Source organism: Crocuta crocuta, unplaced genomic scaffold, assembly GCF_008692635.1.
Source record: "Crocuta crocuta isolate KB4526 unplaced genomic scaffold, BGI_CrCroc_1.0 scaffold214, whole genome shotgun sequence".
Classification (NCBI taxonomy): domain Eukaryota; kingdom Metazoa; phylum Chordata; class Mammalia; order Carnivora; family Hyaenidae; genus Crocuta; species Crocuta crocuta.
Genome location: NW_027529999.1, coordinates 1,032,083 through 1,045,153, shown reverse-complemented (window position 1 = coordinate 1,045,153; position 13,071 = coordinate 1,032,083). Strand labels below are relative to the sequence as shown.

At 40.5% G+C, this 13,071-nt stretch overlaps 1 protein-coding gene across 1 annotated transcript in view; it reads right to left on the bottom strand.

The window, feature by feature from the left end:
- The window catches only part of SNRNP40 (small nuclear ribonucleoprotein U5 subunit 40), a 32,556-nt gene that overhangs the window by 15,786 nt on the left and 3,699 nt on the right, over positions 1-13,071 (bottom strand). Inside the window, exons 3-4 of the mRNA XM_077763550.1 lie at positions 12,516-12,609; positions 11,153-11,318 (exon numbers count right to left, since the gene is read on the bottom strand). Of these exons, the coding sequence (XP_077619676.1) occupies positions 11,153-11,318; positions 12,516-12,609 (260 nt within the window). The remainder of the gene's footprint in view (positions 1-11,152; positions 11,319-12,515; positions 12,610-13,071) is intronic.

The following is a 13,071-nucleotide window of genomic DNA, read 5'->3' as shown; positions in this document are numbered from 1 at the left end:
GTCTGCAAAGACCGGGAGAGTTGGTTTTGTTTAAATCACAAGCTATTAAGAAACTCTCCACCAAATCAAGCTAATGAAACAGAGATTTCAGAGGCTACATATGGCAAACTAAACAGACTACAAAAGCAGCTCAGAAAACCCATCGAGTGAACAGCTACACCANCATACAGAAGAAAAAAAAGAAATTAAGTTTTTAAAAAAAGTGCTGGGACAATTGAGTAACCACACCCACAATATGCAGGCAGACCTTTACTTTACACCAGATGCAAAATTCTATGCCACACGGATCAAAGACCCAAAGGTAAAAAAGTTAAAACTCTGAGATTCTTAGAAGAAAACACAGGGGTAAATCTTCATGGCCTCAGATTTGGCAATGAATTATTAGATATGACACCAAAAGCACAAGTGACCAAAGAAAAAAGAGATAAACTTTATAAAGATTAGAAACTTGTGTAATCAGAGGCCAGTATCAAGGAAGTGAAAAGACAACCAAAAGTGGAGAAATTATATGCAAATCATGTATGCAACAAAGATCCAGTATCCAGAACTAGCAGCTATGGTTCAACAACAAAAATAGAGTCCAATAAGTGAGTAAAGGCCCTGAGGAAACATTTCTTTCCAGATGATATATAAACACAAGAAAAGATGCTCAGCATCATAAATCATTTGGGAAATGCAAATCAAAACAATCAGATATTTCTTCACACTCACTAGTAAAAAAAAAAAACCCAAAAACAAAGAGATCACAAAAAATAAGGAGTGCTGGTGAGGATGTGGAAAAATTGGAACCTTTTAACATCACTGGTGGAAATATAAAATGATGTGGCTGCTATGGAAAAGTCTGGATGTTCCCCAAAAAGTTGAAGTAGAGTTACGCTGGGGCACCTGGGTGGCTTAGTCAATTAAGCGTCTGACTTTGGCTCAGGCCATGATCTCACCGCTGGTGAGTTCAAGCCCTGTGTCCAGCTCCGTGCTGACAGCTCAGAGCCTGAAGCCTGCTTCCCATTCGTGTCTCCTTCTCTCTCTGCCTCTCTCCCACTCACATTCTCTTTTGCTCAAAAATAAACATTAAAAAAAATAAATAAATAAAATAAAGTAACTCTTTGGCCCAGCAATTTCACTCCTAGATAGATCCCCACGAGAAATGAAAGCAGGTGTTCAAACAAAACCTTGTACAGGAATCTTTGTAGCAGTTATAAAAAGGAATCAAGTATTAATACATGTTACAAGGATGAAGCCTGAAACATTAAGCTAAGCAAAAGAAACTAGACACAAAAAGGCCACACATTGAATGATTCCATTCCGGAACAGGCAAGTATATCCAGACAGAAAATACATTATGGTTGCCAGGGGCTGGAAGGTAGGGGGAAAGTACTGACTGCTAAATGGGTACGTTTCTTTTTGGGGTGCCAAGAATGCTCTCATATTAGATCATGGTGATGATGTGAATGTACTAAAAGTTGCTGAATTGCACAGCTTTTAAAATGGTTGAGATGGTGAATTTTATGCTGTGTAAATTTTACCTCAATTGAAAAATACAGAAGAGAAGACAATGTCACATATAAAAGGGGCTGGTTCATAAACACAGACATACTGAGGGGAGCACATGCTGGATCTCAGTATAAAATGTATTCCTTAATGCAGACTGGCATTAAAAAAATGTTTAAAAATTACTACACGATAATGATAATCTAGTTTAGCCTCAATTTTTATGGATGAGCAAACTAAAGCTCGAGGAAGGAACTAACTTGATGAAAACACCCAGCAAGTCAACCGCAAAACAAGGACTAGAATTTAGTACTATCTGATTCGTTAAGTTCACGTTGTTAACTTAAACGTACTACAGCGTATGCTAATTTCTTATAATTACTAAAGTAATATATGCTCATTTTAAAAAGTTAACTCTTTAATGGTTACCTGATATATTAATAATAGAAGATGGGGGCACCCAGGTGGCTCAGTTCATTTGGTGTCTGACTCTTGATTTCAGCTCAGGTCATGGTCTTGTGGTTCGTGGGATGGGGCCCCAAGTTAGGCTCTGTGCTGGCAGCGGGGCGCCTGCTTGGGATTCTCTTTCTCTCTGCCATTCCCCTACTTGTGCTCTCCTTCTCTCTCCCTCAAAATAAACACTTTAAAAAAATAATAATAGGGGCGCCTGGGTGGCTCAGTTAAGCAACCAACTTCACAGGTCATGATCTCACGATTCATGGATTCGAGCCCTGCGGCGGGCTCTGTGCTGACAGCTAGCTCAGAGCCTGAAGCCTGCTTCTGATTCTGTGTCTCCCTCTCTCTCTGACCCTCCCCAGCTCACACTGTCTCTCTCTCAGAAATAAATAAAACATTAAAAAAATTAAAAAAAATAATAGAAGATAAAGATGAGGTATAATGGGACGCCTGGGTGACTCAAGTCAGTTAAGCATCTGACTTCAACTCAGGTCGTGATGTCTCGGTTCCTGAGTTTGAGCCCCGCATTGGGTTCTGTGCTAACAGCACAGAGGCTGCTCCAGATCCTCTGTCTCCCTCTCTCTGTCCTTCCCCTGTGCTTTCTCTCAAAAATAAAATAAACACTAAAAAAAAAAAAAGAGTAGGCATAACAACCCTAGAACCCTGTACACTAAACATTTAGGCTCTATTTTTAAGAAATAAACTTCTATAACATGGATCTATTTTTTTTTTTTTTAAGATTTTATTTCCATCTAATCCCTACACCCAACCTGGGGCTCGAACTCACAACCTTGAGATCATGAGTCACATTCTCTATTGACTGGGCCAGCCAGGCACCCCAACATGGATCTACATTTATAGTGTGGATAATAGGGAGGGCCTAGAGAGGTTTCTTTCCTTTTTATAGGGTTATTAATTTATTTATTTGGAAAGAGACAGACAGAGAAAGAGAGAACATGCACGCATGCATGTGCGGGGGAGGGGCAGAGAGGGAGAGAGAATCCCAAGGAGGCTCTGCACTGCCAGCGCAGAGCCCAACTCAGGGCTCAAACTCAAGAACTGTGAGATCATGACCTGAGCTGAAAACATGAGTCTGATGCTTAACCTAATGAGCCACCCAGGCACCACAGAGATGTTTCAATAAATGACGGACAGACTTCAGAGGATGAGCCATGATGTTTTAAGATATGGGTCATTTCATTCAACAGAAAGACTGGGGTGACAGTGTTCCAAGTTTTACAGAAGTGTCTGTCATTTAAAAAAACAAAACAAAACCACCACGAAAGGATGGGTGCCTGGCTGGCTAAGATGGGGGAGCAGGTGACTCTTGATCTTGGGCCCCACACTGGGTGTAGAGATTACTTCAAATAAAATCTTCAGGGGCATCTGGGTGGCTCAGTTGGTTGGGCGCCTGGCACTTGACTGCGGCTCACGTCATACTCTCGTGGGTCCATAATCTCAGGGTTTGTGAGACCAAGCCCCCAGCTGAGCTCTGTGCTAAAGGGTGGAGCCAGCCTGGGATCTTCTCTCCACTGCTCTCTGCTCCTCCTCCGTTAGCACATGTGCACGCACACCCTCTCTCTCAAAATAAATACATAAATTTAAAAAATAAAATAAAATAAAGGAACCAGCCATGGGACCTTATTAAGGGCTGTAAGTTTAAATTCAATCCTGTGGTAAACAAGTAGTCTGAGAGGTCATCTCTGGGCCAACATGACTCCTCCTCCCAGTTCTCATGGTTTGGGGTGCAAACTCATGAACACATGACCTAAAAAGGCTTGGGTTTGGTTACTCAGGTAAATGGTCCCAGAAGAGTGCTTCACTCCTCTTCCAGAGAACCAATACGTGACCCCTGCCCGCCAACTCCTCTGGCTACAGATTCACACCCAAACCTATTAGTTTGGAATTCAAGGCTTTGATAATCTAGCCTCTCCATATCTTTTCCCAATTTAGTACAATCTTTGTCTTAATAATCTCTATTCAGATCAAATTAACCTTTGCTTTATCCTAAAAGCTATGATAGCCACGTAAAGCTTGATTCAGGGGTGCTGGCTGGCTCAGTGGGTTAAGTGTCTGACTCTTGATTTCAGCTCAGGTCATGGTCTTGGCAGTTCCTGAAATAGAGCCCCACACTGGGCTCTGCATCAACAGCATGGAGCCTGCATGGGAACCTCTCTCTCTTGTCCTCCCACTCGTGTGTACAGATGTGCTCTCTCTCAAAATAAGTATTAAAAAAAAAAAAAAAAAGATTTGATTCAAATATTTATTTTTAAAAGATTTTATTTTTAAGTAATCTCTACACTCAACATGGGGTTTGAACTTCACAACCCCAAGATCAAGAGTCAAATGCTCCACTGACTGGAGCCAGCCAGGTGCTCCTGATTCAAATATTTTAGAATATTAGTTCCAGATGACCATCATTTTTAAAATATTACTTTGGAATATTCACAAACTTACACAAAAAAGCTGGAAGAGAGAACATTTTTGTTGCCTGAATCATTTGAGAACTGCTGACCTAATGTTCCATTACCCCTAAATATGTGTTTGTCCTGCAAAAATATATACAATACAAAAAATATATATAATCCTATATCATTTCAGCACAATCCATCAAAATGCAGAAATTAACACCAACACATCACTACCATCCAATTCTCGGATTTCATTCAAGTTTCACCACTTGTCCCAACATGCCTTTTATTGCAAAGATTCAATTCAGAATTGTGTGTTGAATTCAGTAGTTTGTCTCTTTAGTCTCCTTCAGCCTGGAAGGTTTCTCAGACTTTCCCTGACCTTGAGACTTCTCAAAATTACAGCACAGTTATTTTATAGGATGTCCCTCAATTTTGGTTTGTCTGACATTTCCTCATGATCAGATTCAAGTTATGCCTCCTTGGCAGGAATATCACTGAAGTGATGCTGCATTTTCACTGTATTTTACTAAGTGCTCACGATTTTGTTTTGTCCCATTGTGAATAATGTTCAGTTTGATCCTCTGATTTAAGATGTTCTTCTGACAAGCTTTCTTGCACAAGATGTTCCAGGTTCATCTTTTATTTTCCCTGCCCAGTCCTGAAATAGGGAACCCTGGTTTCTTTAGCGGAAAATGGTGTTCAAAGGCCACGACCTATACAGTAGATGCGCTCATTGCTATTGAACTCTTGTTCCTAAACCCTCTCAGTGGACAATTGCCAGTATATGCATTCACAGGCATGCACACACACATCTGTAAATGCACATTTACATCTACATTTTTTTCTACACCTATCTGTTTATATACAGAATGTTATCAGTTCACACTGATACTTCCCAGTTCAATACCAACAACACAAGATGCATTTTTGTTTTCTCTCCTATATTGGTAACCTTTCTCTGACAATGAGAAATCTGCCTCCCATTGTTATATTTACTTATTTGATCAAGCTTCCTGTATGTCACCAGTCTTCTACATCCTTTTCTACCCTTCTCCTGCATGGAGGTCTTTCTTTCCCTGTTTGAACTGTGATCCCCATTCTGGACTGACCTTATGTGGACCCCTCCTCATTCCATATGGGTCATCCCCTTGTATGAATATCGCCTTGACCCTGCTCTGGCTGTAATATCCCTCTCAGGCTGCCTTTCCTCAGGAATGCTAGCCTCAGCCCCAGACTCCCTACCCAAACTGCTGTCACCCCATGTAGATACCCTCAGCTCAGGCTGTGATACCCATAGCGCCCCTCCCCTCTCCCCATGTACAGACGACACTTATTCTGCTAGGGTACCAACTCTCCATGCCGGGCTGCTCCCCGCTCCAATTCCCCATCCTGGGCTACCTACGCTGTGTCATGTGGATGCCCTCCTCACCCTTCTCAGTCCCCATCTCCCTACAATGGACTGCCTACATCTTGCATGGATGCTCTCCTCACCTCACTTGGGCCTTGACACTCCATTCTGGGGCACAAAGGCCCACACCTCCACCTCTAACCTGAAAACCTTCCGTGTTTTGGTCTACATAATAGCACCAGGACTGAATTGCTTATAAAAGGGATCAATTTGTATTTATATGTATGTTTACATATATATTATCTACAGTAATAAATATGCTTTAAACATATAAAAATGATCTTCTAAGTACTTTACTAAAAATAATGAATTGCTAAAACAAAACAAAACAAAACAGTATGGAATATTGTTAAAAACCAGAAAAACTACCAGTATGGACAATGCTCAGGATGCCATTTCTAGACTGAAAATGCAAGCATTACTGAAAGCTTCGTCTTTTGTTGCAAATTCTGATGAGTTAAATGCAACACAAGGTTTTTTTCCCCTTAGATAAGCAGAGGTTATTAAATTCCTACACTCACAGGAGCGCCTGGGTGGCTCAGTTGGTTAAGTGTCCAACTTTGGTTCAGGTCATAGCACAGTGCGTGAGTTCGAGCTCCGCATCAGGCTCTGTGCTGACACCTCAGAGCTGGAGGCTGCCTTGGATTCTGTGTCTCCCTCTCTTTGCTCCTCTCCTGCTCACACTCTGTGTCTCTCTCTCAAAAATAAATAAACATTAAAAAGAAATTAGAAAAATAAATAAATCCCTACACTTATAAACCTAAAACAGAATTAACAAAGCATTCTAACCCAACAGCTAAAAGGCATATGTAAAAGGCTGTTCAACAAAGCATTAATTATAAATAATATGCTGAAATTAAGAATAAGGAACTGATTAAAAAACAGTCACTTTTAGTGGATGTGACATATTGCACATTAAGATAAATATTACCTTGAGTGATAAAGTTACAATATTTATTTCAAATCATGTTTAGAAGCATGAAACTGAAAGGACAGAAAAGACAAACATATATTCAACAAAGTAGTTGAAAAAAGAAAAGCAGAGGAAAGACTGACATGAGGAAAGGGATAAAGACAAGACAAAATGAAAGAAAGTAAGAGAAAAGGTAAAGGAAGGAAAGCCAAAAATAAACAGGAGCAAGTTCCTGGATGCTGACATAGCAGGTCCTCGGTAAAATTTCTTAGGGGGCCCCCCTCATTTCTTACCGCCTTCTGAAAGGCCCATTAGTGAATCCGTTAAGACTCTCCAACCATGGCACACGTAGCTTCAGAGCTCTGGGCTTTGGAATCATTCCTAAGCCTCACGCTCTCTTTCTAGCTAAACATCAAGGGGCCCCATGTGGTTGGGTTTATTATAAAAATGATTTAGTAGGACAATATCTCCATGCAGATGATTCAGTATGTCAGTGTCACCACCTTCAATTACCAAAAGAAAGCAAATTGATTTTAAAAAGCAACGATCACAAGTTTAGCATGTTTTCTCAGATGTACTCCTTTGAAGTCCCTCCTTCTTTAATCGCTAAAATACTTCCCAGAGTACCGAATTAGTGCCAAAGAAAGAATAAAAATGGCTAGTAGTACAAAGCAGTATGTCCTCATGTGCTTTTGAAAGAAGTAACTATTTTTAGGTCTCACTTTCCTCATTTGATAATGAGGATGCAGTGGTGAACATAGCATAATGTATAAACTTTTTGAATCACTATGCTGTCCACCCGAATCTAATGTAACATTATGGATCAACCATATTCAAATAAAGACAATAAAAAAATAAAATGAGGATGCTGGATGAGATCAATGGCTTACAAAATGTCAGACCTGCTACATCAAATCATATGAGGGACATGTTTAAAAATTCTGGTTCTTGGGGTGCCTGGGTGGTTCAGTTGATTAAGTGTCTGACTTCGGCCCAGGTCATGATCTCTGTCTGGTTTGTGAGTTCAAGTTCCACATCAGACTCTCTGCTGTCAGGACAGAGGCTGCTTCAGATCCTCTGCCGCGCCCACCGACTCCCCCCCCTCAAAAATAAACATTTTATTAAGTAAAAAATTTTTTAAACGTTTGTTCCTTTGTGAGAGACAGCGCACAAGCAGGGGAGGAGCAGACAAAGAATCCAAAGCAGGCTCCAGGCTCTGAGCTGTCAGCACAGAGCCCAACATGGGGCTCCAACCCATGAATTATAAGATCATGACCTGAGCTGAAGTTGGGCACTCAACTGACTGAGCCCTCCAGGCGCCCCAATAAACATAAAAAAAAATCCTGGTTCTAAAAAATACAACGTCATTTACATTAGTATTCAAAAGAGAAATATTTAGGTATAAATTTAACAAAGTATGTACAAGATCTAAATGAAGAAAACTTCAAAACTCTGATGAATGGGGGGCACCTGGGTGGCTCAGTCAGTTAAGCATTCAACTTTTGGTTCAGGTCATGATCTTGTGGTTTGTGGGTTTGAGCCCCATATCAGGCTCTGTGTTGGCAGTGCAGAGCCTGCTTGGGATTCACTCTCTCATAAAATAAATGAATATTTTTAAAGAACAAAACAAAAGAAAAAACAACCCCAAAACAAAACTCTGATGAATGTGAAAGAAATCAAAGAAATAAATGAATATTCCCTGTTCATGAATAGGAAAACTCAATATTGTCATTCTCAACTTTATAAATTCAATGCAATCCCAACCAAAATTCCAGTAAGTTGTGGAAATCAACAAATCGATTCTAATGTTTATATGGAGAGGCAAAAGACCCCAGATTGCCAACACGATATTGAAGGAGAAGAATAAAACTGGAGGACTGAGGCTACCTGACTTCAAGACTTATTAGAAAGCTTAAATAATCAAGACAGTGTGATATTGGGCAAAGAATACATCAGTGGAAGAGAACAACAGAGAGCCCAGAAATAGAGCCCCAGAAACACAGTTAACTGATCTTTGACAAAGGAGCAAAGGCAACACAATGGAGCAAACGGAGTTTTTTCAGCAAACGATAGTACGACAACTGGACATCCACACGCAGAAAACATGCATCTAGATACAGACCTTGCACCTTTCACAAAAATCAAGTCAAAATGGATCACAGACCTACTATGAAATGTAAAATAGACCTCCTAGAAGGTAACAGAGAAAACACAGACCTTGAGTATGGCAAAGACTTTTTAGATACAATGCCAAAGGCATAATCTACAAAAGAAATCGTTGATGAGCTGGACTTCATTAAAATTAAAGACTTCTGGGGGCGCCTGGGTGGCTCAGTCGGTCAAGCGTCCCAACTTCAGCTCAGGTCATGATCTCCTGGTTCATGAGTTCAAGCCCTCCATTAGGCTCTCTGCTGTCAGCATGCAGTCTGCTTCGAATCCTGTCCCCTTCTCACCCCTCCCCTACTCGTGTGCTCATGCTTTCAAAAATAAACAAACATTTAAAAAAAATTAAAAACTTCTGCCTGCTAAAGACAATGTCAAGACAATGAGAAGACAGGCCACAAGACAGGGAGAAAATATCTGTACTTCTGATAAGGGACTATTATCCAAAATGTACAAAGAACTCTTAAAACTCAGCAATAAGAAAACAACATGATTAAAAACTGAGCTAAAGATAACAGACGTCTCGCCAAAGAAGATATACAGATGGCAAAATGCATATAAAAAGATGCTCCATATCGAACGTCATCAGGAAAACGTAAATTATACCAACAATGAGGTACCATCACATACCTACTGGAGAAGCCAAAATCTGAAGCGATCACACCACCAAATGATGATGTGGGGCAATGGAGACTCATTCATTGCTGGTGAGAATGTAAAATGGTACAGCCACTTTGGAAGACAGAATGGTGGTTTCTTTCTTTTTTTAAGGATTTGATTTTATTTTTAAGTAATCTCTACACCCAACAGGGGGCTCAAAGTTATAACCCTGAGATCAAGAGTTGCATGATCCACTGACTAAGCCATCTAGGTGTCTGTCCCAGATTGGTGATTTCTTAAAAACTAAACACACTCATGGGTGCCTGGGTGGCTCGGTCAGTTAAGTATCTGACTTCGGCTCAGGTCATGATCTCACGGCTCGGGAGTTTGAGTCCTGTGTAGGGCTCTGTGCTGACAGCTCAGAGCCTAGAGCCTGCTTTGTATTCTGAGTTTCTGTCTCTCTGCTCTGCCCCTCCCCCGCTTGAGCACACATACGCCCTCTCTCTCTCAAAAATAAAAAACATTAAAAAGAAAAAACTAAACATATTCTTACCATATGATCTAGCAATCATGGTCCTTAGCATTTACCCAAGAGAGCTGGTAAAACACAAAAACTTGCACACAGATGTTTACAGGAGCTTTATTCATTCACTGCCAACCCTTGGAAGCAACCAAGATGTCCTTTAGTAGGTGAATGGATAAACTGTGATACATCCAGACGATGGAATATTATTTGTCACTAAACACAAATGAGCTATCAAGCCATGAAAAGACATGAAAGAATTTTAATGCATATTAGTAAATAAGCCAATCTCAAAAAGGCAAAAACTATGAAGACAGTAAAAAGATCAGTGGTTGCCAGGGGTGGGAGGGATGAGTGGAGGAGCATGGAGGATTCTCTAGGGCAGTGCAAATACTCTGTCTGGTACCACAGTGATGGATTCGTGCCATTATATGCTTGTCCCAAATCACAAAATATGTAACACTAAACGTGAGTCCTAACATAAACTACGGACTTTGAGTGACTAATGTGTCACTGTAGCTTTATCACTGTGGGTTTATCAATTGTAAAAAATGTACCACTCTGGTGGGGGAAAATGGGGGGGGGCCTGTGCATGTGTGGGGGCAGTGGGTATATGGGAAATCTCTGTGTCTTCCCTTCAATTTTGCTGCGAACCTAAAACTGCTCTAACAAAAAGTCTTAATTTAAAAACAAAAATTCCAGTTCCATACCTCTCGAACTAGTAGAATATGGGTATTTTTAGCGGGTTCTTCAGGTGAGTCTGATATGAAGACAGGTTGGAAATCACTGGACTAAATGACCCCGTTACTAAACCACATATTGACCTTTTCATATAGTGACTATACTTTCACAACAGCTTCGGAAGACATGTACGTTACTGTCACTGTTCTAAAGATTGACAAACAGGATCAGAAAAGTGACCTACCTGAGATCACATAATTAGGTAAATAGCTGAGTCAAGAATTCAATTCAGGCGATCCATTTCATTTCAAGTCACAATGGTTTCAATGTGGTTCTCATATTTATTATTCTATAGGATACTTAAAACATATTATTTTTAAAGACCTCTGTTTTGAGAAACGACTGGTAGAGCAAAGTTGTGGAGAGGAGAGTATGGCATAGGTGGAAAGCAAGCTAGATTCACATTATGTTAACCTCAGAAACTGCGACAGACAGACAACACCCACCTTAACTGTACCGTCGTCACTGCCAGTGCAGACAAGCTGGGGGCCCCTCCTGGCTGGGTAACAGGAATTCACAAAGGAAGTGTGTCCTTTCAGCCTCTTAACCCTCTCGCCTGTCTCGCTATCCCACACTGCCACAGTTTTATCTGTGGATGCGGAGAAGAGCATGCTACAAGAACAACAACAAAAATAAATAAATAAATGAAGACAAGTATTAGCAACCCCCCCCACACACATACTTGCCAAAACGTGGCACTCTTTAAGGCCACTGACAGGGTGTGCTCTGACAGTCTGACACATGAGGCGGGAATGCCTTACCCTCCCTAACAAAATCCTACTGTTCTCTAGGCCCGGCTACAAGGTCCACTCTGTGAAATGTCAAAAAAATTTCCTTCTGTCAGTCCCCATGACGTGTTACAATCTAATACCAGGAGTTTTCTCAATCTTTTCTTCTCTGAGGCAGACAACACTTTAGACATTTTCCCACCTGGGAATGTTTAATCAACTCCTGCTGCAGAGGGAAGACACACTGCAGCAATTCCTGACCCAGTGCCTCAGTAACTCTCTTTCTTGCAAAATCAAGTTTTTATTTTGTCTCTGAAAATGATTTCTAAGTTACAATTGATTTCCTAAGGCTTTCTTTATTCAAATACTAATAGGGAAAATACATACAAGGTTACGTAGCAGTCGATTCAGGGACCCTAAGATTTTAGAGGCCAGAGATATAAAGCAATGAATGTTCACTAAAATACCTCGTGGGATTAATTGACACTGTATCACATTTTTATAATATGGTTACTGTAAAATTATGTAGTCATTAAAATGTTCATGATAAATGTACATTATGATAGAGCTACATTATGGTGAATTAACGGTAAGGAAAAAACCAGCAGTAAAGATCGTACATGAAGCTCTAACGTATATGAAAAACCAAATGGCTTTGAGTAGGCAAAAACTTGAGAAAAACATATCATAAGATTAACAGTGATAATCTTAGAGTGGTAGGAATATGGGCTATTTTCTCATTTATCTGTTTTTGAGTTTCTCAAAGGAAGTTTCTTTTATTGTTTTTATAATAAAAATCACTGACTTCTGCATATAAAAATTACATTGTATGTTTAAAAAAAAAAAAAAATCTGCCTGAGCTGTTGCTGTTAGGTGATCGAGGTGCATTTATGAATGTATACACAGAACAAGAAACACTGTACTTGGCTTGTGCCAGGAGAATAAAGTAGCGGCCCAAAATGCAGTCGTTTTGCGTGGCATAGTCTCCCGAGAGAGGAAACTCAAGGAGGAAATGTGAACGGATGCCAGAACAAGTTAGCAGGAGAAGCAGCTGTCGCCCCACGGTGCTCAGACAACTCACCTGCCATCGGTATTGTAATGCAGCTCCATCACCGCCCCACTGTGTCCCTTCAATGTGGCATAGTTGTCACAGTCACCATAGACATTCCACAGCACTGTCAGGGGAACAGGGGTGCTGGGATCATTACTACGCCAAAGAAAGCTCACCACTGGCCGCAGAAAAGGTACTTCTAAATTTGTCACAACAGTTTTGAAATTTGACTCCCTTGGAGTATATTCCCTATTGGTTCTCCCAGCTGGCCCAATTTTCCTGACACTAAAACAAAAGGAGTGCCGTATCTTCATATTTCATAAAATTGACAGAATTAATTTTTTAAATCTGAATTTTTTTTTGCTGTAATGTAAAAAAGTTGGCACTGACTACACGTCTGCTATGCGTATAAGGGAACTGCAAAATGATGGCACTTACAGAAAACCCAGGAAGCTGCAACTGACTCGAAGGGCACATGGCAATGACTTCACACTACCTTCACGCATTCCACACACACCATGTACCCCTAACATGCCAGATGCTGTGGTAAAATGAGATAAATCAATAGATACGGTTCCTGTCCTCG